Raw genomic sequence first — 25,407 nt, forward strand, 5'->3', positions numbered from 1 at the left:
GAGGCGGGTGGGTTCCGAGGAGGAGGGGGGGAAAGAAAGGGGGATATCGAATCTCTGACAGAGTGCAGCATGTCATGTTGAATAGTCAAAGTCCCTGCTTGGGATTCCTGCCAGTCTTAGATTTTCCCATATGCGAGGAAAAAGAAGAGAACTTGGTTTTCCCTCCTGAAGCGAAGGAACCTTTAGCTTCATGCTGTCCCGTACGCAGCTTCCACGAACCCTCAGGGGATTTAGCGTGGTAGGACTTCTTAGGCCATTGTTTGGACAATGGGCAAGACTTGCCAGGGAAAGAGGAAGATGAAGGTACTCCCACGTTACAAGACGTCTTTATACTCTTGTCCATCTCCTGTAGGACCGTGTTCATAGTGGAGCTGAATAAACCTTCACCCTCAAAAGGAAGATCCTCGACCCAGGATCTTGTGTCCAATTGGAGAGCGATGGACCTAAGCCAAGAGTGATGACACAATGTAATAGCCGAGGTAAGAGTTTTAGCTGCAGTGCCCACCATATGTTTGGAAGCCTGCAGCTGTTGTTTTGCCAGGAGCATTCCCTCCTTCTGAGCCTTCTTGGCCAAAGTACGCTTATCCTCAGGTAGTGAAGCCAGGAGCGGTGAAAGCTGCTCCCATAGGGAATACTGGTACCTTGCCATGCATGCAGAATAATTAGAAATCTTGATCCCCAGAGTGCCTGCGGAACAGATGCGCCTGCCAAATGTATCAGTCCTCTTCCCCTTTTTATCTGGAGGTGAGGCACGGGTCTTCTTAGCCTTGGAGGTGGATGACACTACTACAGAGTTGGGGCGTGGATGGTTGAAGAGGAACTCTGCGCCCTGCTCCTGGATCCTATACATATGATCCATGCGCTTGGAAGAGATAGAGGTTGAGGCAGGCTTGGACCAAGGATCTTTGATGGCTTGCAAGATGACCTTGGTAATGGGAAGGGCTACTGCTGTTGAAGTGTCCTTCTGCATAATGTCAAAGACTGTATCGTCAATGACTGGTTGAGGCTGGACCACAGGCAAAGACAAGGAATTCACCATCCTTTTAATGAGTTCTCCATAGAACTTCAAATTCTCTGCAGGAGAGATTGGAAGGTCCTCGGCTATTCTAGATTCTGGTGACGATCCCTCCTGATGGCCCGATTGCTCTTCCCCATCGTCATCAGAGGTCGATGGCAAGGATGATACGCTCCCAGCTGATGGTAGACCTGGGGCTTCAATGGCAATCCTAGTCAAGGTAGTTTTCTTGATGTCGGGACTGCTGGAGCGTGACGGCTTCCTAACCAAGCTCTGGGTCAAAGTCAGCATCGATGCCTCTCGGCAACATGGTGGAGAGTGTGCCGAGACTCTAGAGTGGTGCGAAGCCTCCGAGTGCTGATCCCAATTGGGGTACCACGGGAAAGTACCACTGGTATGGAGAATAGTAAGGGTAGCCACCAAACGGGTAAGCCCACGGTTGCGGGTCCCAGTTGGGCAGAGGATGAGGAAATCTAAAAGGGTCCGAAGGCTCCCCGAATCTCTTGGGCTGGATCAAGGGCATCGTCGTGTCGAGCGGTCCCTCGGCTACGAAACCTCTACGTCCGATGCCGAGCTAGGATCGCCACCCTCCTTCGAGTCTGCTGACTGTTCTATCGGGTCGACCTCCTGGTTGGAGCCGGAGAGGGAGGTCTGCAGAACATCCATCGGACCCAAGGGGCTCTTCAATCGAATTGGAGAAGCGAGGATTTTCTTCAGAGGCTCCCCCGAAATGATCTCTGGGTCCTTCAGTGGAGGAGAAGGAGTCTGCCTGTCTTGGCGCCTCTTTTTCTCCTTGTGCTTTCTAGGCTCAGCAGAGTATGAGTTTTGGGTCCCTTTGGCCTTCTTGGCCGGGGTCGATGGTTCCGAATGGGATGTCAAGCCCGCACGCTTCTGGGGGCGGTCGACTCCCTGGAATGATTGGGTCGGTTGGCTTGGCAATGAGGCTGGAACCGATATCAATGCCGGGGCAGCCATCAAAGTGCTTGTCGACGCCGATGTCAAATCTGCGGTGCAAGAGCCTATTTCACCAGTGCCGCCAAAAGTCTCGCTGCTCGGTTTTTTTGGTCTGTTTGGAAAATTTTGAGCAGTGATGGCAGGATTCCACCCGATGACCTTCTCCGAGGCACAGCAGGCAAAGAGAATGTCCGTCCAGAGGAGGGATCTTGCTCCCACACTTAAGGCACCGCTTAAAAAAAACCCAATGCTTTTCCATAGACAGGGATGGCGGGAGAAGGGCAGGGGAAAAACCCCCGAAGGAGTGAACAACTAATAGTCTCTAATTTATTTATATATATATATATATATATATAAATAACAAGGACAAGGAGAAAACCGAAGGAACGAAGAGAACCCGGAGAAAGAAAAATGTAATAACTACTGACCGGAGTGACGAAAAACAAGTCTATCCTACACGGCGGTAAAGAAGGAACTGGCAGGATATTTGTGCCCACTGGGGTTGTCACGCATGCCTACCGGGGTCAGGCAGCAAAAAAATCCCGGACTTTGGAATTACCGATTGGGGATTGGCGCTGGCGCTTCATCCCATGAGTGTGAAGCACAGAGACCATGAAGATTGTGTACTTTTCTAACTATAAGTAACAAAAAGCTGTATAAATCATACGTTTATTATACAGTTTAATTATATTCCAGTTTAGAGTGGTGTGGAATGCAAGCAGCCCAAACAATGGTTTGGTAGTGAATGCTAAGCTTATAATACTGCCATCCTAAGCAGAGTTCCATGATTCCTACATTCACCGAGGTTCAAGGGCTTAGAAAGCTGCAACTCTGATGAACACAGCTACCGACCTGAATCTACAAAATACCGTGGCCTCAGCAGGGAAAGAAATTTTAAAAGCAGTGGGACAAGAGACCTTAAGTAATCAGGTGCTTTTATTGTTCTTGAATGTGGTGAAATGGGTTCTGGGAATCAATTTGGAGTTCCAGATAACATCATTAATGTTGTAACCATCCAGCCCTTGTTGTTCTATTTGGGTCCATACTGGCTTGGGATCTGCTGATCCTGTCCGAAACAATGCTTCCAAATGTGCAGCCTCATAATAGTATATCAAATCAGGAACATCCATGTCACCCTGTGATATTGCCTTGTGTAAAGTATTATAATTAATTCTGGGGCGTTTATATGCCCACCAGAATTAAGATCCTTTTGCCATGTTTTTAATGTTTTAGTAGGAATTTCTAACGGTAGGGTCCTAAAAAGAAATAAATATCTAGGAAGAATAAAATTTTTAATTAAATGAAGTCTGTCAAGGTCTGGGTGTTCCATTTTTTAATTTGGGATTTAATATCCTGATGTAGCTTAACAAAGTTTTGTTGCAACAGTTTACTTGGATCAAGAGGTATATTAATTCCTAAGTATCTGCTAGAAGATTGAGTCCATTTAAAAGAGAAAGTGTCACGAATAAAAGATGTTGATTCCTCAGACAAATTTATTGGGAAAAAATTCTGATTTTGGAGGGCTTATAACAAATTGTGAAGTTTTGAATTTCTGGAAGTGAGGTATTAGGGTTTGTACAATAAAGCATTAAGTCATCAGAATATAAACTGATTTTGTGAATCAAGTTTCCAACTGTGATGCCTGATATGTTAGGGTTTGATCTGATATATTCTGCTAGTGGTTCAATTGCTAAATTAAAGAGTAAGGGTGATAGCAGACATCCTTGTCTAGTGCTGCGTTGCATAACAAATTTTTTAACCCTAATTTGTGCAAGGGGATTATGATAAACAGCATTAATCCCATGCATGATGTGTTGTCCAAAGCCTGTGAGATGTAAGAATTTTTTCAAGTATGCAATTTCCAAACTATCAAATGCTTTCTGTATGTCCAGTAACATGAAAATTGCTTCAGTATTCCTCAGTTTGCATTTATGTATCAGGTTAAGAGTTTTCCTAATATTATCCGAGAGATTATGGGAGGGCAAGAATCCAGTTTGATATAGCAAGGCAAAATCTTCATCAATCTATTTTCTAATAATTTAGTAAAAAATTTTCTATCAGTATTGAGTAACGCTATCGGTTTATAAGAAGCCATTTTAGCAGGGTCTTTATTTGGCTTGGGGATGACTACTATGGTAGATTCTGACCAAGATGGTGGCATGAGACCAGTTTCCAAAATACTAATACAGAGGAGCATTAATTCGCTAGCTAATTCTTGTTTAAAGGCTTTGAAGAACTCATTTGGGAAAGCGTCATTTCCTGCTGTTTTGTTATTCTTGAGTGAACTAATAGTATCTAGAATTTCTTTTTCTGTTATTTTCACCTCTAACATCTCTCTATCTTCAATTTTTAGGTTAGAGATTAAGTTGTTGTTTTGTAAGAAGTTGGTAATAGAGGTTTCGTTAGGACAAGGTGAGGTATACAATTTTTTATAAAATTCCGCAAAGCAATTTGTTATGTTGTCTGATTTTGCCTGTAGTTTCCCTGCCATATCCTTAACTGAGTGAACATGATTGGCCAGTTGTTTTTCCTTTACTTTCCATGACAATAATTTTAAAGATCTGGGGGATTTACACCAATATTTCTGTTTGATATATAAGAATTGTTTCTGTGTTGAAGACGTTTCAATCGCTTCCAGAGTTTTACGTTCTGTAAGAAGGGCTTGGAAAACCCTTTCAACTCCCTGTTTTTTTTACGTTGGGTTTCTAGGTTTGCAATGTTTTGTTGTAACAACTGATTTTTTTTCATTTTTTTCCCGTTTAAGGGTTGAAGATATGGCAATTAATTGTCCTCTGATAGTGGCTTTTAATGCCTTCCAATTAGTTGTATGAGAAGTATCCTCGGGGTTGTTTAAGTCCAAAAAATGTTTACTTTCAGAAGCAATTTGTAACCTAACAGATTCTTGCATTAACAAAGACTTATTCATGGACCATCTATATTCTGTGTGTTTATCTGAGATTTTTATTGAGCATAGAACTGGAGTATGGTCTGAATGTCACACTCTTCTTGACAGCAGCAGTTGTCCACTCAGAACACGTTCCATGGGCTGACAATCAAGTCAGCTAACTCACTCTTTTCCAAGCAGTATTGCCTCTACGCAGGCTTCTGCTTGCTGTCCATCACACCATGGATTTACAAAATAGTGGAATATAAGTATGTTTAACAAATTAATTAAATAAGCACAACTCGGTGGTTTATGTACATTTAGAAGACTAAATAAGATTTATGCTAGAGAGTGTGGTTTAAATGCACTACGGTTTGTTGCGATGTCTGGACACAGACTAATTCTATGATTCAGGGGTGTCAAACTCACTGTTATGAGGGCCAGGTCATGTGTGTCATAAAATATAATGCCAGATAGCAGACATAAAACTTTATAAAGGACACAAAAACAATTAAAGATTTTTTAAAAAGATTTAAAATATGCTTGCAATATTTTATTTATTTGATGAATGACACCTCTTGCTCTGAAGTATTAAAATCTGGAGACAATGTCTATGCTGTAGCTATCTTGAGTATGGTGTTCAGGTGTGTGCGTGTAAGTTTTGATTTACTGACATTACAGAAATCTCATGGTCAATGCTTTGAGCCTCAGTCCCAGAAGTGCTCCTGTTAACGAACCTTTACTCCCTTCCACCATAGACACCTAGTTACCTGCTGCCTGTTTGTGTTCATGACAACCTGAACACATGAAGTGGCTGGGCATTGTGAGCTTTTGTACATAAGTTGCTTCATGTGCTAGTCAGCCAATAGAGAAAATAGAGGCTTTGCTTTTTAAGTCTTGTGCAACTGAGGAAGTCTGGCAAAGCAAGCTGTGATGTAGAAGGAAGCAAGAGAGAAAGAAGGAAGCAGATGATAGCAAGTTGCTCACAGGCCTGGTAAGAGCCCTCCGGGGGCCCGATCTGACTCTTGGGCTGCACATTTGACACCCCAGCTATGACTAGGGATTCTCTGTACTCCAGAAATTGGTTGGAGGTGAGAGAGAGCAGCACATACAGGGAGAAAACATGCCCTACTCCGTTTGTGAATATATATTATACAGAGTCAGACCATTCCTCCCTTTAGCTCTGTGCCATCTACTGTAGCTAGCAATGGCTCTCCAGTATTTTAGGCAGAGAAAAGTATTTCCAAACACCTGCCCATAAGAAATGCTTTTGCTGGAGATACCCAAGATGAAACTTTGGTCCTTCTGTAGGCAAGCCCCTGCTATTGGGCTATGACCCCTTTCCCTTATGCAGCTGCCTGCAGGAATCACATGGCCATGAGTGGGAGGACAGCTTTTTCTAGGCAAATATTTTAGGAATATTAAGTCTTTTTATTTGTCTTGCCCTATTCCTGGCATGGAGGCTCACAATGACAAACTAGTGTCCTCCACCCCCATACCACACTTTATGATTCAGTCTTCATACTGTAAAAGTGAATATCCATGAGGCCACATCAATGCTTGTCATAATAACAAAAGAGAGCTGATATATATTAAATAAAATTGACACAAATATTCTTCAGGTTTACACTAGCAACAGACAACACAACAAGTTATGGACCAAGACACCACGCTATTTTTTAACCACCTTCAAAACTGTCTAAAAGGAAGTGCAATGCTTAGAGTATAAAAATGTGGAGGAGTGATCTTGCATAGAAAAATGTAAAAGAGAATTGATGGACTGACGTAAGAGCTAGAAGTCATTATTGGAGAAATATGGTTCAATATTTTGTTTGCAATTGTTCTTTTTTACCATGGAGTCAATACAATGTGCAGAACATATATGCTCAATGACCATTTCGCATGTGGCCTTACTCTGCATTTCAGATGTAACAGAATTATTCAGAGGAAGCCTGGAGTTTGCAAAGTGTATCAGGTTTAAGGGCATACAGCAGGCTTATCGATGAAGGAAAATATATTATCAAACATCCCTCATTATCAAACCATGTCACATTCTCTCTGTTCCATGGCACTTATTGGACTGCAGATTCCTTAATCCTTCCCTGAGTCCCTCCTGCATTTAATTCAGTTCAGTCTTAAGTAGTTAAAGAAACTGTTTTCAGTGGCAACTAATAACTACTGACCTACAGTGACACAGTCGGACAATAGACTTGTCAAGCCTGAAAAAGCTGTACCAAAGAAGCTGATTAGGACTTCAAGAGGTTTGTAGCAAGAATCAATGGCAGGTCTGTACTAATGCTGTGGATCCAGCACAGCCCGGATAAAAGTGGACCACCGTTAGTTATGCCTCATTAAGTTCCACGACTTTCCTAAAAAGAAATTTGTTTAGCCTGTCCAAAACCTAATGTAGTTTTAAGCTCTCTGTGCTGAAATTCATAGTACCTCAAAAGCTTCAATGAGATACAGACCAAAGAATGAAAAATGCCACAAAGGACAAGCATCAGGTGGTAAAGTTAATTCTGAAGCTTGATTATTAACAGGGAAACGCCATTCTTTTTAAAAATAATCACAAAATACATCTCTAGAGAGATGGTGTATTTTTTTTAATGGCAACAATGTAAACATGGAAAGTGATCTCTGAGATATATGTGCATTTTTAACAAAGCAAAAGGAATTCAATAGAAGAACTCTTTACTGTACCTGTCATATCTCTGCAGTGGCTGTTGAAACAGAGGTGTAGGCCCTTGCCAGGAGTCTTGGGGTCTAATATCTGTCAATTAGAAATACCAAACAAACAAAATATAATAGATTAAAATAGGCTGGTACATTTATTTTAAAACTTGTATGAATTGTAAAAAAAACCCTATGTGCTGGGAAATGTTCTTAATAACGTTCAATTTAATAAATGAAAACCAACACACAGACAGACAGAAAGGATATCGTTATTTCTTTTGATTCTTCTTATAGTAACACACCAAAACAAAACACAATGATCACAACTTATAGCCTCATCAATATTTTCTCTTACGACTTCATTGAAGTATCAGCTGATTAAACTTACAGGTTAACACTTCAGGCTTAAATAACAAGAAGATGTATTTTTGTCCCTGGACTGGTCATCAGGGTTGAAACTTCAAAGTTACAGCTCTTGAGACAATCCCCTCCCCCCAGCACTGTCCGAAGCGAGAGACCAGGAGCTGCTTTTGGACTTGTGCAAAGGCTAGGAGTTAATTTGCAAAGGGGAATTAATTTAGATAAACACTTAATTTGTTTTGGGGGCATTCTGTGCAAACCCAGGCTAGAACCTAAGTAACCCACGGTATGCAATTTCCAGATAAAAATATCCTGTTCGTGTAGCTGAAGACACCAGGTACTAAAAGCTGTTTGGTGCAACTGAAAGACCACCCACTTAAGGTTGCTTAATACAAAAGTACAACATACTACAAAGACGCAGCAACAACAACATCGCTTTAACAAGCAGTTCAGTTAAACAGCTGTTCTCCTAAATAAATGGACCAGTACAAAGAATGAAAGAAATATCTAGTCAACAGCTTCCCGGCCAGTTCAAAACTCTTACACCGCATTATCAATCAAAAGTTTCAGCGTCGTCTCTGATTGTCTTCAATGGTGTTTAACTGCAACCTAATTATAACAGCTGGTTTCAGGAGTTGTCTAATGGAGAACTCTGAAATCCGATGGGAAGGTTCCCCATTAAATTGTTAATATTAAATGAATATTAATATGTAGGTCAGCAATAAATTGCACGGCTTTTGTCAATGGCAGCATTTTTTAAAAAAAATGGCAGGAAAGAAACTTGAACTCCTTCAGTGTCTGCAAACAAACTGGATAGCTTTCAGTTTTAGTGTTTAGACATCAGTTTTAGTGTTTGGACTTTACAGTGCAGGCAGGCAGGTAGGCAGGCCTGGTGGGACACAGAGGTAACTTTCCTAGTGAAATTCCACCCTCATTTTCAACACTTGGGCAATTCTGGCCTGGTTTGGAATGTCTTTTGATCAAGAATCATTCAGAGAGACAGGCAGGGCACCTCACAGTACTTGGTTCATTAGTGATGAGAGAATGGGGGGGGGGGGGCATGCCTATTCCTATTCTGAAACATGAGCAAATCTCTCACAGAGAATAGAAGCAGTTAAAAAAAATTAAACTTCTGTCTCTTTAACTGCCGAGACAGCGTTACTATAACCAGTGAAATTCCAACCACACAAATCTTTTACTAGAGAAAGCGACCATGACTACATTGGCAATCTAATCTCCAGAATTCAAAGATGCCATCCCCAAAAGGTCTCTGTATATACACAAATATGTCTATGTCTATTAGAATCACCTTGATAAGTGTTCAGTCAGAGGCCTGAAAAACTATCATCTAATAAGCCATAAAGGGACACAACAGTATACTCAATGAAAAACCAATTCACATACTCCTTTTTACTGAAGACTGGCAGGAGGAGGGGGGCATAATTTGCACAGGAAGGCTAGGGCTCTGGCCCTTACGGCCCTCCCCCACTGCTCCCATCCCACCTACATGAAGAGGATCAACCATTTTGAGAAAAACATAAAAGGGATCAAGCATTTTGCAAAGAGAAAGGGAAAACAAAAGGCGGGCAGCTAGAGGTTACAAAGGAGGGGGCGGGACAGTGAGGATTTGGTTTACTTTGGATGAATGGCAACATCCTGTGTAAACCTGCAAGCTCTTTTTAAAAAACTCTACTGAATTTGTATATTAGATATGAAAAGCAGCTTGTAACATGACACAGGAATAAAGAGAAAAAGGCACAAAAGCCTTTCTGCTGCCACTGACCCATCTTGTGCCAAAATTGTCCAGTAAATTGGTCCAGTTTGTCGAACTCAAACACTTGACTAAGAATAAACTGTTCTAGATTAGCCAGGTCTCTTGATAAAAGCTCCCTTTGGGAAGGCATCTGTAACTACTTAAGAATTTTTTTTTTTTGTTTCTATATATTTTTTTAAAATATGCTGTTACAGCATTTTGTATCCTTTGGTAAGAAATGAAGGAGTGTAATTGTCTAGTTTCAATTCAAACATCATCCCAAAGGTGGCTATGGAGATCACTATAGTTGCCATTATGTCCACTACAGTCAACCAGGATGTGCAGTGCCCTGCCCCCCCCCCCCCCCCCACAACTGAGAATCAGAAACCAGTGCTTGTTCTAACTCTGGTTTGGCATCATATCCGAATGGCTGTAGCTATGGTCTGTCAATCATGAGGCCTCCGGTGTCCATCGTGTCAAAGAGAAGGGAGTACTAAGAGAGGAGGACACAATTCAAAAGGCTAACATGGTTTGTTCAGCTGGGAGTTAAAATTTTACTTATCTACTTATTTTATTAATGAGATTTATATCCCACCCATCCCACTAAGGCAGACTCAGGGCGGGTAACAACGTAAAATATACATTGATCCATTAAAATCATCAAACCAATAAATCACAATAAATAACATTAATTAAGCACAAGACGGCTATAATCGATAAATCTGCTCCAGACATGCTGATGATAATTACTAGCCCAGATGTTCCAAAACAATGAGCAAAGGCAGGTCTGGCCAATATTCAGTCAGTGTCCAGCAGGAGGGGCAGATGAGAACTAGTTGGCTGTCTTACACTGAAGCTAAAATAAGATCCCTGGAGCTATCTTTAGAATCCTTATGCTTGCTTTCTGAGTCTGAGGCTTTTTAAAAAATAAAATCTAGTCTACTGAGCTCAGAGCTACAAACTCTTTATAGTCTTGCCAACAGAAAGACAGGTTGCTTACCTGTAACTGTAGATCTTCGAGTGGTCATCTGTGCATTCACACTCATGGGATAGAGCGGCCACGCCGATCCCCGAATCGGTACCTAAAAAGCCCGGCATTTTTTCGCGCTTGGCACCAGTAGGCATGCACAGGCGTCCCAGTATGCATGCTCACTGGAACCAGCGCGAGGATCCCGCCAGTTCCTTTCTGACCGCTGGAAGGCCCTAACATAGGGAGACCGTCAGCAATGGGGAAGGAGGGCGGGTAGTGTGAATGCACAGATGACCACTCAAAGATCTAGTTACAGGTAAGCAACCTGTCTATCTTCTTCGTGGTCTCTGTGCTTCACACTCATGGGAGATTAGCAAGCCAGACATACCTGGAGGCAGGAACAGACGGTCAAGAAGAGACAGCTTGCAGCACCACAGCTCCCAGACGAGTCTTCTGCTGAGCATGCACATCCAAAGCGTAATGCTTCATGAAAGCATGAGGAGAGGACCAAGTGGCAGCCTTGCATACATCCATCAAGGAGACACCCTTCAGGAACACCACCGACGTCACCATCGCTCAAGTAGAATGTCCACGAATGGGTCCAGGCAACGGCTTCTTCACCAGCAAGTAGCACAGCTTAATAGCTTCAGTAAACCACTTTGAAAGCCACTGAGACGAAATTTTTGAACTCAACCGAGGAGCAGCATAGGAAACAAAAAGATGCTGGTCCTGACGAAAACTCTTAGAACGACTCAGGTAAAAAAGTAATGCACGCTTGACATCCAAAGCGTGCCACCGACGTTCCTCGTTCAAGGAAGGCTTGGGATAAAACGTAGGTAACCAAACGTCCAACTTAAGGTGAAACTGGGAAACCACCTTAGGGAAAAACGAAACATCAGGAGCCAACGAAACTCTGTACTCATGAAACACTAAGTATGGGTGGTCACAAGGCATAGCCATGAGCTCCCCTACACGGCATGACAACGTGATTGCCACCAAAAATGCAGTCTTCCAGGATAGAAGCTGCAGGGAACAGGTTGCCATTGGTTCGAAGGGACGCCGGGTCAACCTGTCCAATACTAATGGCAGATCCACAATTGTGGAGGTGATCTAGACGGAGGATGCAATCTGACTGATCCTTTCAGGAATTGCTTCGAATGAGGATGAGCAAACACCGAATGCCCCTCAACAGGCTCATGGTGAGTTGATATCGCTGATAAATAAACTTGAACAGAAGAAAAGAAAAGTCCAGCATCCACCAAAGACAACAGAAAGTCAAAAATCACTGGTAGACCCACCCGTTGGGGTGAGACTGCAGGAAGAAATTTCCCCCATTTCCTGCCATAAGAAATACGGGTAGACAACTTTCCACTATTCAGAAAGACGTGCTTGACTCTGTTTGAAAATTCGCAGGGTCGATGAACCACGCCGTCAGCTTTAAATGAGGTACGTTGTGGTGAAACACGTGCCCCTCCTGGGCCAAAAGAAGGTCTGGTTCCGCCGGGAACTGATAAAAAACTCCCCTCGCTAAACGGAACAAAATTGGAAACCAGTTTTGCCGAGGCCACCATGGAGTGATTAGTATGCACCTCGGTTTTTCTCTCGTTATCTTGTTGACAACTTTCGTCAGCAGTGGAAAAACGACTATGCCTTGAAGCCGGAAATGTGCGGCTACAACACTCATCATCTTGGTAAACACCCACGGTGCAGTACACAGACCAAATGGAAGGGCTTTGAACTGAAAATGGCTGGAGCCTATCGCAAACCAGAAGAAATGCCTGTAAGATGGATGGATGCTGACATGGAAGTAGGCATTCTTTAGCTCCAACGTCGCCATCCAGTCCCCTTGGTTGATGAGGGGAAGGATTGTTTGCAGAGTAGACACCCGGAATTTCTGGTACATGATAAACTTGTTCAGATTTCGAAGGTCCATAATTGGTCTCAATCCCGTTTGGGGACCAGGAAATAACGAGAATAGAACCCCCCCCCCCCATTCTGGCCGCTACAGGGACCGGTTCTATGGCTTGTTTCTGCAAGAGGTTGCTCACTTCCTCTAACGGGGGGGGGGGGGGGGGAGGTGTGATGACAATCACTGACTGAGTCGGAACCTGAACAAAGTCTATCTTGTAACCTTTTGATATGATGGAGAGCTCATCTGTCTGTGGATATGGACTCCCAAGCCGGTAGATGTTGATGGAGGCGGATCTGAGAAGAAGGGGCGGTGATGTGTGCGGCAGAAAAGTCAAAGGCCCTGCTTCTGAGGGCGGGAGCCCTTGGATTTGTTAGTGGCCATGGAGGCCAAAGCAAAGCGAGACTTGTTATTTCCCCTATAAGGATATCTACTCTCCGTCTCTGAAGAGCGAGGTCTCCAAGATTGATCAGGGGGAAATTTCTGATAAGGCCTCTTGGGCCAAGGTTTGTGCCACTGCTTAGGCTTGCCAGCCCGAGTAACCGCAGGGATGCCAAGGTTCCTCGAGGTCTTAATACTTTTGTCCATCTCTTGCAAGACACTATCAGTTGTCGAGCTGAAAAGACCTTCACTTTCAAAGGGAAGGTTTTCAACATAGGCTCTGGTGTCAGGCTGAAGGGGGGGGGGGTAGACCGTAACCAAGAGTGACGGCGCAGGGAGACGGCGGAAGTGAGGGTCTTGGCAGAGACATCCACCATGTGTTTTGATGCAGCCAGCTGTTGTTTAGCCACAGCAAGCTTTGCAGCTTCTTCAGCGAAGCCCGCTTTTCCTCACTCATAGATGACATCAACGGTGTGAGCTGTTCCCAAACCGAATACTGGTAGCATGCCATACATGCAGCATAGTTGGGAGATTTTTATTCCCAAAGCTCCCGCTGAGTAGAACTGTCTGCCAGCATTGTCTATCTTCTTGCCCTCCTTATTAGGTGGGGAAGAGTGGGTCTTGCGCACCTTGGAGGACGAAGAAACCACCACCAAACTGGCACCACCGAACTGTTTGCAGAATGACTTTGGTCACAGGAAAGGCCACAGCTGTCAATGTGTCTTGCTGCATTATATCAAATACAGTATCATCGACGAATGGCTGCGGTTGGACCACCGAGAGGGAGAGAGACTGTATTATATGCTTCACCAGATACCCATATGACTTGAGCTCCTCCGAGGGGGATATTGGAAGGTACTCAGCTATGTGCGAGTCTGGAGAAGGTTCCGCTGTCTTATCGGGATCATCAGAACTGACCTCAGAATCCGATGTCGAAGAATCTCTTCTCCCAGAGTGTACCGATAACATTGGGGTCGAAGCACGTTTGGGTAATCGAAGCGATACCGACGGATGAGCCTGCGGGTCCCCAGACCACTCTCTGCATCTCTCAGGAGGAATCGACACCAATGCCGAAGGTGCATGACGAGTGGCAGAGTGATGCGAAACCCTCGAGAAGTGTGAAGTCTCTGAGCGTTGGTCCCACTCCGTTAACTCACAGGGAGGGTACCAAGGATATGGCGATGGATATGGGTAAGGCCCAAATGAGCAAGGCCACTGATGTTGGTCTCACATAGGAGGTGGCAGGAACTGTCGAATTACAGCACTCGACTCGATCTCTCTCCGTCCTGTAGTAGGCGGAAGCGGTGCTAAAGGTTCGCTCGGTGCCAAAGCCTCGACCTCCGATACCGAAGCAGTCGCTTAGACAACGCGATCCCGACCTGGACGAATGAGTCTGCTGGTTTAGGTCGATTTCCTGCTCTGATCCTGAAAAATGGGTCGTTTGAGAACCGCATCTCCCCAATACTGATGGGCTTCGGGGACTAGGAGACGTCAGAATTCTCCAAGGTGGAGCAGTTTGCGCTGACAATGACTCCATCGAAACATCCCTAGAAGGGGAAGGAGTGCGGGAAAGTCTGTTCTTCCGCTTATCCTTCGATTTCGACTTCTTTGGGAAAGACTATCGGGTCTCCGAATCGTCCTGGCGTTTCTTAGTCGGTGTGGGCTCCACTAACCCTTTAGAGGGTCGTTTTGTGGATCGACCCTACTCAGTTGGCATACCCATCTGTGATGGCGATGATGGATCTATCCATGTCGAAGTCATAGACTGGGTAGCGTCCCCCATCGATGCTGACGGGCCCGTAGCCATTTTCGGCGGACGAAGAGCTGATTCGACTAAAGCCGCCGACAGCCTTGCCACCTGATTTTTCCGCGTCTGCCTTGAAAACCTCGAGCAATGTGGGCATGAGTCAACACCGTGTCCCTCGCCCAGGCACAACAAGCAGAGGAAGTGACCATCAGGGGGTGCGATTTTGCTGCCACACTTCAGGCAGCGCTTAAAGAACCCCCAACACCTTTCCATAAGCACCGGAACCCACGAGGGAAGGGGGAAATTATGGCCCCGAGGGGCAAAGTACAACACAAACTTCTATTTATTTTTTTTAACAACTAACAAGGCTAGGGAAAAACAAAAAACGGCAAAAAAGGGAAAATCCAGAAGGATTACCAGGCACCGACCAGAGCAGTCAAAGAGATATCCTTTCAACACGGCTGTCAAGAAGGAATTGGTGGGATCCTCGTGCTGGCTCTGGTATGTGTACTGGGACACCTGCACATGCCTACTTGTGCCAAGCACGAAAAAATTCCGGGCTCGGGATTGGCGCAGGTGCTCTATCCCATGTGTGTGAAGCACGGAGACCACGAAGAAGATCCTGTTCTCCCCTAAATTCAGGGATTGTTTTGAATGCAAATATTCCAGCTATATATATCAACTTCTAGCTCCAAATGTGTGCAGAGCCTTTTCCCTTGGCCAGATTCAATGCCCTTCCATCAGCCATTTTATTTGGCAAATTCCAAGGCACTCTCTAGTCAAGTAAGTGCTGTCCCTGTAAAATGGATTGCGTTGAGACTGTCGCCCATGTTCTTCTCCAATGTCCTCTCTATTTGGTGTCCCGCCGGGATCTTTTATACCCCATATTGGCTGAAATTTTAGAGACCTCTGATAATTTTAAGGTGCTTTTTTTGCTTGATAATTCTGATCCAGAAATAACTGAATTAGTAGCACAGTTTTTTTATAGAGCTTTGGTTACTCATCCTGATAAGTAGTACTATGTATCAGGTTTTACTGTGCTGCTACTTTGTTTTATCTTTAATCCTTGTTTTTTTTTTGTTTTACTTTGTAATCCTAATTTTATTCTGTATGGATTTTGTACCCTTTTAATATGTAACCTGGCCAACCTATCTTATATATGCCAATAAAGGCTGTCTTGTACTACTAGATGAGAATCAGATGTCCAAATCTCACTGAAAGGCCTGTCAGAAGAGCTCAGTCTTACAGGGCCTGCGGAACTGCAATAGATCCCACAGGGTATGGGGAGCTCATTCCACCAAGCGGGTGCCAGAGCTGAGAAGGCTCCTGTCCTAGTAGAAACTAGGTGGACATCTTTTGGGCTGGGGACTACGAGTTGACATTGATTGGCTGATTTTAGAGTCCTTTGAGGGACATATGGGGAGAGGTGGTCCCATAGGTATGTTGGTCCCTGGCCATTCAGGGTCTTGAAGGTCAAAACTAAGACCCTGACCTGATTCAGAACTCCACTGGCAGCCAGTGCAGGGAACCGGCTGGATATGTGCCCATAAAAGTGCCATTGCCAGCAGGCGTGCTGTTGCGTTCTGCACCGGCTATAACTTCTGTGTCAGGTACAAGGGTAGGCCCATGTAGAGCAAATTACAATAGTCTAATCTGGAAGTGACTGTTGCATGGATCACTGTGGCCAAGTAGTGGGAAGAAAGGTAGGAAACCAGCTGCCAGGCCTGCTGAAGGTTTGGCAGCCATTGTGACCTGGACTTCCATAGACAAGGTGGCATCCAGCATCACCAAAGATACCTCATCCAAGGCTGGGAGCTGGATCCCGCACCCCCTCTCCCAACCCTGTGGCTCAGGAACAGGACCTCTGTCTTGGATGGATTTGATTTCAGCCAACTCTGCCTCAACCAAATCAGAGTTTTGTGCCTAAACAATGACTGGTACAAATCATGGTGGGCAAGGATGTCTGAACTGAGCTGCTGCTTGCCAGACAAAACCAGAAAAAAATGTAAACTGTGACCTCTGACCCTTCTATGTATGGCAATATACCTTCGTTTTGTGCAAGCTTGAGACAACAACTGATAGTTACCCAAAGAAAACTAACATGGACATGCATATAATTATATTAGCTATTCATATTACAACTTTTCCAGTGTACCTTAATAACCTCCTCTGAGGATGTATGTCCGTGGGGTTGCCATAGGGAAGGGAAAGAGCCCACCATGGTACCTTCGACTTCCCCTTGTCACTCCTTGAGACTCCCAGGTTGAAAAATCTAGCTGCCACCACCAAGGTTTCAACATGCAGGAGAGGGGACCACCTTGGTTTTTCTTCCACCTCCAGTTTTGTGCAAGGATCCCAACTTTCTCAGTCTCTCTCTTTAGGTTGTGCCACATAGCAGGCTAATAACCATTGGCAACACAATCCCTGTACAGGGAATTCCTCCCATCCCTCCTCACAGTCCCTTAATATAGCACTGGGAAGAAAAGAAGGAATTAAGAGATAAAAAGAAATAGGAATAAGGATGAATTAACACAAACAAAAATCCCCAAAGTGCATAGCGGTAAAGTCAAAAAACAAACAACAGACTACCAGCTCCTGACCCGGTGCGCCGCTTTCAGTGACACACCGTCAAAAACTGGGAGAGGAATTTCTCTTCCCAGAGTGTCACGACCCACGCAAAGGACCTCTGTCTTCGTTGGATTCAACTTCAACCTACTCGTTGGATTCCACTTCAATGAAACAATAGCTCAGTAGACCAACTGCATGGAGATTTTTTCCCCCCAGACTCAAACAGCTACTCATTCATCACCTGCATCAAATAAAATCTACCCCTAGCAAGTGGGCAGGGACACTGCCTGTTGTAGATTTTCTGGGCTGTGTGGCTATGGTCTTGGCATTGTGAGACCTGATGTTTCACCAGCAACTGTGACTGGCATCCTCAGAGGTGTAACCCAGAAAACTGGGTCAAATGTGACCACGTCCACACCGCCCTGAAAATCTACAACAGCTAATGGATTCCGACCATGAAAGCCTTCGACAACATATTGGGCAGGGACACTTCACACAAGTTGGCAAACTCCTTTCAGGCTACAAAGAATTACTATGAACAACCGTGGACAATATGTGTGTGTGGGTTGTGGGCTGGTAACTTTTGTATACTTATTTATGAAGCTTTTCCAAAGTTCTGCATTGCTTCAGTGAGACAGAAGAATCACATGATCAAAGATCAGTGCTCAACTAAACCAAATAGACTACAGGATGTATTACGGCCCCAGTCATCTTGTCACATCAAGTCTGGGAGCAGAAAGTGCAGAAATCACTGTCCTCCACACAATCTACTAGCACAAGTTTCATCAGCCAGGAGCCCACATTCAAGGAAATAGTAACAAAAACACATGAAGCTGTCTTATACTGGTCAGACTGGCAATATCTCACCAGGTCTCAGATGGTCTTCCATATTACTCTTAATTGGAAATGCCAGGGACTGACCCTGGCACCTTCTGCATCCCAAGCAGATACTCTCCTACTGAGCCACCACCCTTCCTCATGCACAAGGAACACAGTCAGTTTAGGCAATTTTTCCTCTAATTCCCCCCCCCCCACACACACACACAAGTGAAGCAGTTCACATCCTGAGCAGAATATAATTGCTGTAATTTTAAAATGGACAATGGACAGCGCAAGACCTTCCATGGCTCCAGATTGCTGCTGAGCAGAGCTTCTTGAGTTAATGAGTGGCCAATCATGTACACAGCTTAGAGGGAACCCTGCTTGTGAGTACTACTGGCAAACAGAATTCATCTAAAGCCCTTAATAGTCAGGGACTGCCTCTCCTGGTATGTTTCTCCAAAGGGCATCTTTTTGGTGGTCCCTGGCCCAAAAGATCTCTGGGGATTCTCCACCCTGGCCTCAGCTTGGTGGAACTCTCTGCTGAGTAACATCTGCAGAATGTCTGATTTTATTAAAGTTTCATGGGGCATGTAAGGCAGAGGTGTTCTGTCAGGCCTCTGGTTGAGGCCAGCAACTGTTCTTCACATCTGCCTGGCACCCGCCCCCCCCCCCTCAAACTGAATACTAGCTGTAATGAATACTATTAAATGCTCTGAATATTTTAAATATAGTTTTAACTTGTTTTATATTGTACTAAATCTAATTGTTGTAAACCACCCTGATCTATGTGCTAGTGGGAAAGGTTGTTAAAAAAAAAAATCTAATTTAATAATAAATAAATAATGGAAACAGTTCAACACTACCTTTTTACTATTCATTACAGCTTATTAAAAAACTGACTGAAAGGAGGGCCATAACAATGACCAGAGACAGACACTTCAATGAGGGACACACCACAAGAGGAGAAGCGACAGTTACTTATTCCTTTTGTTGAAAATGTAAGCAGATCCTAGAATGATGCAGCAATTCAAGCCACCTCCTCTAGTGGCAACTTAAGTGATGCTTTGTGTAATCAGCATAGTAATCAAAACCAAGACTTCATGTTTACTGATTGGAATATGCTTTTTTTTTTTTTATTAGAGGAAAGGCAGTTAATTGACAAGTTTACTGGCTGAAAAAGAAGTAATAAAAACAGGCACTCTTGACAGCAGCAACCAAACCTGCTGTTCTCATAGCACGCTATCAGACTGCACTTGACTTCCTGCAACTATCAGCATACAATTATTCATCAGCTAAAAATTGGCATGTCAGGGTCAAATTAGGGAATAAGGCCCCCCACCCATGAGCTCCAAGAGAGCTTAGATTGGATGGGCTATTACCCTGCTAGACTCCAGTTCTGCTTCATTAGTAACAACTCCACCTAGAAAACATATAGCCTTGTTCACCAAGTCCACAAGCTAAATTTCATTGCTTTTCTTGAACATTAAGGGGGGGAAACGCAGAAATGAATCATTTTGCCAGACACATTTATCAGATGAACTAAATGCCACAAATGTTATTTCTTTAAAACAAATGAAAAAAGAACATTCTGTGAGGTACACAGTTTATAGAGGGTCATGCCTCGCCAGAGCTCCTCTCCTCTGTGTGCATGCCCCTAGAATGCTCCCCATAATTTTCTGCAACACAAAAGGGCTTCTGCAGACAAAATGATGGGGATAGAATTCCCTAAAAGCAGAGAGTTTTTGTTTGTTTGTTTTTACTAAAGAGGTCTAGACATTTAAAAAGCCGCTTTAGCACATAATTTCCTAGCCCATTACTGTATCTTTCTCATTGCTAACTTGAATCGGTAGCTGCAGTGCACAAAGTAATAAGCACACTTTAGAATTATAGCAAGTTCAGAATAAGCAAAAATCACTACACAGTATCAATATAGCAATAGTGCTTTAGACATGTATCAGTAATCCCTACAGCAGCTCTGTAAGGGATTATCCACCATATTGCAGATAGTAGCCTGGGAGCATCCTCAGAAAGCTCATTCTACAAGATGGGGACTACTGTAAAGACACAGCTCTAGTAAATGCCAAGTGAGCCACCTTAAGTGGAGGAACAACTAGAAGACTGCAGAATGTGCACAAGGACCTATAGGGAAAGATGGTCCAGCACTAATCTGTTTAAACCTGTGAAGCATTAAGGGCCAACTGAGTTGTACTGCAGGAGGGCTGGGATCATTTTAACAAATGCCAGGGAGGAAAAGCAATCAAAATTCCATCTAATTGCACTGACACCTAGCCAAAGAATGAAGTGAAGGAATAAAAGACAAACTTACTCGACAGCAGTTTTGGAATCTGTTGGGGTCTACTCAGCAGTGGTCTGTATGAGCTTCCCTGATTGTAAACACTAGGAGGACCAATATTGCTGTAAACTCCACTGCCAGATTGTCCTCTGTCCCTTGGCATTGTATGGCTGCATTACAGGGGGAAAAAGGAATGGAGTTATTCATTCATACAAAACTTAAAGTCAACCATTTATGCTATGTAGGACATACATGAATTTCTCTACATTTGCTTCTATTTAATCAATGTTAAAAGGCCTGAACATACTCCACTTCTGAGAAAAACAGGTTGCTTACCTGTAACTGATGATCTTCGAGTGGTCATCTGTGTAGTCACACACATGGGTTTTCCGCCTGGAACGAACCCGACCTCGGAGAATTCAACAATCTTAGGCATTTATTTTGGCGCGCATTCCTTCTCGGTCTGGGGAGCAGGCATCCACTGCGCATGCCTGGAGCGAGAGGAAGGTGCTCCGCCCACCCAGTTTCTTCTAGCCGCTGTATAGAGAAAAATGTTAATAAAGGAGAGCATAAACCAGCAGCGGGGAAGGCTGGGCGGGTGTGTGTGACTGCACAGATGACCACTTGAAGATCATCAGTTACAGGTAAGCAACCTGTTTATCTTCACTGTGGTCTCTGTGCACTCCCACACAGGGGTGACTGGTAAGCTGACATGCATGGAGGCGGGTGCTGGTTCTGTAATAGAAGGGCATAAGTTAAATATACATATGGAAAATAGAAGTATTGTACTTACAGGGTAGAGGACTGGGGACATCAGTCAAAAATGGAACAAAGTACGGCCTGTCCGAAGGACGTGTCACGCCAAGCACAAACGTCTAAGGCGTAGTGCATGGCAAACGTAGATGGAGAAGACCAGACCGCAGTAGCACAGATGTCTTCCATCGGGATGCCTCTACAGAAGGCTGATGATGTGGAAACGGCTCAAGTTGAATGAGCTCGCAATTGGTAGCATAAGGTAATGGCAGCCACAATCCATTTTGAAAATTTTTTGTGTTGAGATTTTGCGTCCCTGCTTGTGGGTTCCGTATGCCACAAAGAGTCTACGGTTGTTACGGAAGGGATGTGTCCTTTCAATGTAGAAAGCAAGGGCCCTACGTATGTCAAGATTGTGTAGGGTCCATTGACCGGCGTCAGTAGGTCTTTGAAAGGATGATAGAGTGGTTGGTTTTCCCAGGTGAAAAGGTGAGACGACTTTTGGCAGAGGGGTCAGGGCGTAAAATTACTCTGTCATGGTGAAAAATAGTATACGGAGGATCTGTTTGGAAAGCACAAACGTCACTGACTCTTCTGCCAGATGTGAGTGCCACCAATAACGCAGTCTTCCATAACAAGAGATGTAATGGAATGGATGCCATAGGTTCAAAGGGGGTTTTCATTAGTTGGCTCAGCACAAGGGATAAGCTCCGTGTGGGATGTAGTTGGTGGATAGGAGGTTGGAGATGTAACATCCCTTTTAGGAAGGCCTTAGTCGCGGAGTGGGAGAAAACGGTGCATCCTTCAATGTGTGGATGAAAGGCTGAAATGGCCGCTAAATGCACTTTCAGGGAAGAGTAAGTTAGACCTGAGTTCGAAAGAGACAAAGTGTAGGTTAGAATCTGAGCTATAGATGATAGTTCAGGATGAAAATTACGTAGAGCAGTGTATGCTGAGAAGCGTTTCCACTTAAGGGAGTAGGATTTTCTAGTGGAAGGTTTCCTGGCATTAAGCAGAACATGTCTGACCTCTTAGGGAAAGTTCAGAAACTGATTTTCCAGGCAGTCAGTCGTAGAAGTCCCGGGTCGTGATGCAGGGCTTTGCCTTCCTGTTGAGAGATTAGGTCCCGAACTTGGGGAAAACGGAGAAATACACTGTTTGATAGAAGGAGGAGAGTGGTGAAACATGGTTGATGGGGCCACCAGGGAGTGATAAGGATACAGTTGGTCCGATCCAATTGGATTTTCTGTAGTGTTCTTGTTATCAGTGGAATAGGTGGAAATAGGTAGTGTAGTGGTCCCAACCAGAAGTGGAGAAAGCCATCTCCCGCGGATTGCGCAATGGAGGGCCCCAAGTGTAGAAACGTGGGCATTGGGCATTGTCTGGAGAGGCAAAGACGTCTATTGCCGAAACCCCGAATGTTTTGAAGACTATCTGAAGATAATGACGGTTGAGGGTCCATTCATGATCGTTCACGAGATGGCAACTTAGTGTGTCTGCTTGAACATTTTGGATTCCCAGCAGATGTACAGCTGTTAGAAATATGTTGTGAGCAATGCTCCAATGCCACAGGGATAAGGCTTGTCTGCAAAGGCAGACAGAAGCAGTGCCTCCCTGACGATTGATATAAAATACGGTCGCTACATTGTCCGAAGTGACCTGTATGTGCTGACCATGGAGGGATGGTAGAAAAGACCTTAGAGCTCTGTGGACCACCAAGAGTTCCAGGCAGTTGATATGAAGGGATTTCTCATAGGCTGTCCACTGGCCTTGTACTGATAGTGTTCCGAAATGAGCTCCCCAACCCCACTTCGAGGCATTGGTCATGACAACAATTGACAGGGGTGACCGTATGAACGGCATTCCAGACAGAAGCTGATGTTCCATCTTCCACCATTCCAGGGTTGGAAGAATGCGGCGTGGAACAGTGAGTAGGGTCATTTGGTGTTGTCGATGTGGGCAGAATGTCTGGACAAACCATAATTGTAGAGGGCGCATGTGGAGTCTCGCAAAGCACAGGACAGAAGTTGTGGCCGCCATGAGACCCAACATACGTTGGAAAATGAACACTGTTTGGGTAGGGTGCATAATGATGGTAGCGACCAGAGATTGGATGTGAACTCTGTCTGCCGGAAGGTAGGCCTTGTGCAATAGTGTCGATAGGTGTGGCCCTATGAACTGAATGTCCTGTGTAGGGATCAGGTTAGATTTTGTCAGGTTGACCTGAAGGCCTAGTGAAGACAGAAGAGACAAAATGGTAGAGATGTCCCTTTGGAGTTGCTCTTTGGATTGGGCCACAACGAGCCAATCGTCTATGTAAGGGTATATGGAAATTTTTTGTTGACAGAGTGTCGCTGATACCACTGCCATGCATTTTGTGAAGACTCTTGTTGCGGTTGACAAACCGAAGGGGAGAGAACGGTAGTGTTGGTCCCCGTCGGCAAACCTGAGGAATCTTCTGTGGTGATGGTTGGTGGAAGTAGGCATCTTGAAGGTCTATCAATGCCATCCAAGCCTCCTTTGGGATCAGTGGTAGGATAGACTGCAGGGTGATCATGCAAAATTTCTTGTATAGGATGTGGCGATTGAATTTGCGCAGATCCAGTACTGGGCGTTGTCCCTCATCTCTCTTTGGAACCAAGAAGTATCGAGAATAGAACCCCGTGCGATGGAACTGTGGTGGAACTGGTTCTATGGCCGCCTTGTCCAGCAAGGTGATCTCTTCCTGAAGTGGGAGGGAAGAGGGAGTACATATGAACCGATGGAGCCTCGGGGGGCGAATAGAACTCTATGTTGTAGCCCCTGTGAATGATCGTCAGGACCCATGAATCCGATGTTATGGATTCCCACATGGGGTAGAATGGACGCAGTCTGGTGCTGTCTGTGGGGCGTTGTGGTATTAGAGAGTCAAAGAGACTGTTTTGACGCTGGGGTCGTCTTTTTTGTGGTTTGTGGACGGGCCCTTTGATGGAAGGGTTGTTTAGCTGGAGGAACCTTGCGCTTCCAGAAATCAGTTTGTCGAGGTGAGCGAGGACGTTTATAATAGGATGGCTTCCAGACTCTCTGTCGGTTAGGTTGAGACTGTTGTTGATTGACTCCCAACCTTCTAGCCCTTTTTCTACTGTCATCAACAGTGGTCAGGATGTCATCAGTTGTAGCATTGAAGAGCCATTGACCATCGAGGGGAAAGTCTTCAATTTTAAGTTTGATGCCTGGTTGCAATGAAGAGGAGAGGAGCAAGGCATGGCGGCGTAGGGTGATAGATGTGGCCATGGTTCTGGATGAGCAAGCAACAGCGTGGTGAACTGAATTGATCTGTTGTCTGCTCACTCGGGAGAGCTCCTGTAGAATATGTGATGCCTGTTTCTGTGCAGAGTCAGGAAGAGAAGGGACCATTGTAGTAAGTTGGGATGTCAAATTAAAGGTGTAGGCTGAGAAATATGCTAAATAATTATGAATTTTGGAGGTAGCATTAGAAAGGGAGTCGATTTTTCTCCCTAATGTGTCTAGCTTCTTCCCTTCCTTCTCAGGTGGAACCGGATGACGTGTTTACTTGGATGAGGAATGAACGATCATGGGGTTGGGTGTGGGGTGATTAAATAGAAATTTAGAATCCGGAACATGGATCTTATATAAGGATTCAATCCTTTTGGAGGTAGGTGGAACCGATGCGGGCTAATCCCAAGCCTCCTTTAAGTCTTTGAGGTGGACAGGAAGCATCGGGAGGAAGGAGTCTGCAGGTAGGTCTGCATGGACCAGATCATGGACTACATCTGATACTCTTGGCAGGTCAGTGGTGAGTTTTATGTTAAGTGTATTAGCCATGTTGGTAAGTAGGTCCAAGTAAGCCTTGGATCCCTCTGATGGTGAGAGATCAGCCGGCTTGGTAATGTTGGAGATCAGCAAAGGTGGTGCAGAAGCTGTTGAATGTGAAGAGTCCGAGTGTTCAGTTTCGGATTCTTCTGGGGCATCAACGGGAGTCGTGTATGTGGGCTTGGTAGGAACCGATATGGACTTACTCGGAATGGTAGATTGGGCAGGCTGTTGTTTCAATGTGACGGATAAAGTGGATGTAGACTGGGCTGGTGATAGTGGTTTTGACACTAGACTGTAATGCTGGGGTCAGTAAGGAGATGGGCTTTCTTGGAATCAAGGATATGAAACGTCCTCACTGTACCGAGACCGATAGGTGTCCTCGTGGTGTCGAGACTCATGGTAAGTAGGCTGGTAAACTGTATCACGGTACCGAGGTTGGTATGGATCATCACAGTACCGAGGTCGATGTGTTTCACAAGATGGCGAACTGTAGTATTGTCGGTATCTAC

General features: G+C 44.6%; 1 protein-coding gene across 1 annotated transcript in view; it reads right to left on the reverse strand.

The window, feature by feature from the left end:
- XRN2 (5'-3' exoribonuclease 2) overlaps positions 1-25,407 on the reverse strand; it is a 177,901-nt gene that overhangs the window by 22,050 nt on the left and 130,444 nt on the right. The window contains exons 27-28 of the mRNA XM_060253565.1: positions 20,363-20,499; positions 7,554-7,623 (exon numbers count right to left, since the gene is read on the reverse strand). Coding sequence (XP_060109548.1) covers positions 7,554-7,623; positions 20,363-20,499 — 207 coding nt within the window. The remainder of the gene's footprint in view (positions 1-7,553; positions 7,624-20,362; positions 20,500-25,407) is intronic.

Source organism: Heteronotia binoei, chromosome 14 (genome assembly GCF_032191835.1).
Source record: "Heteronotia binoei isolate CCM8104 ecotype False Entrance Well chromosome 14, APGP_CSIRO_Hbin_v1, whole genome shotgun sequence".
NCBI lineage: Eukaryota > Metazoa > Chordata > Lepidosauria > Squamata > Gekkonidae > Heteronotia > Heteronotia binoei.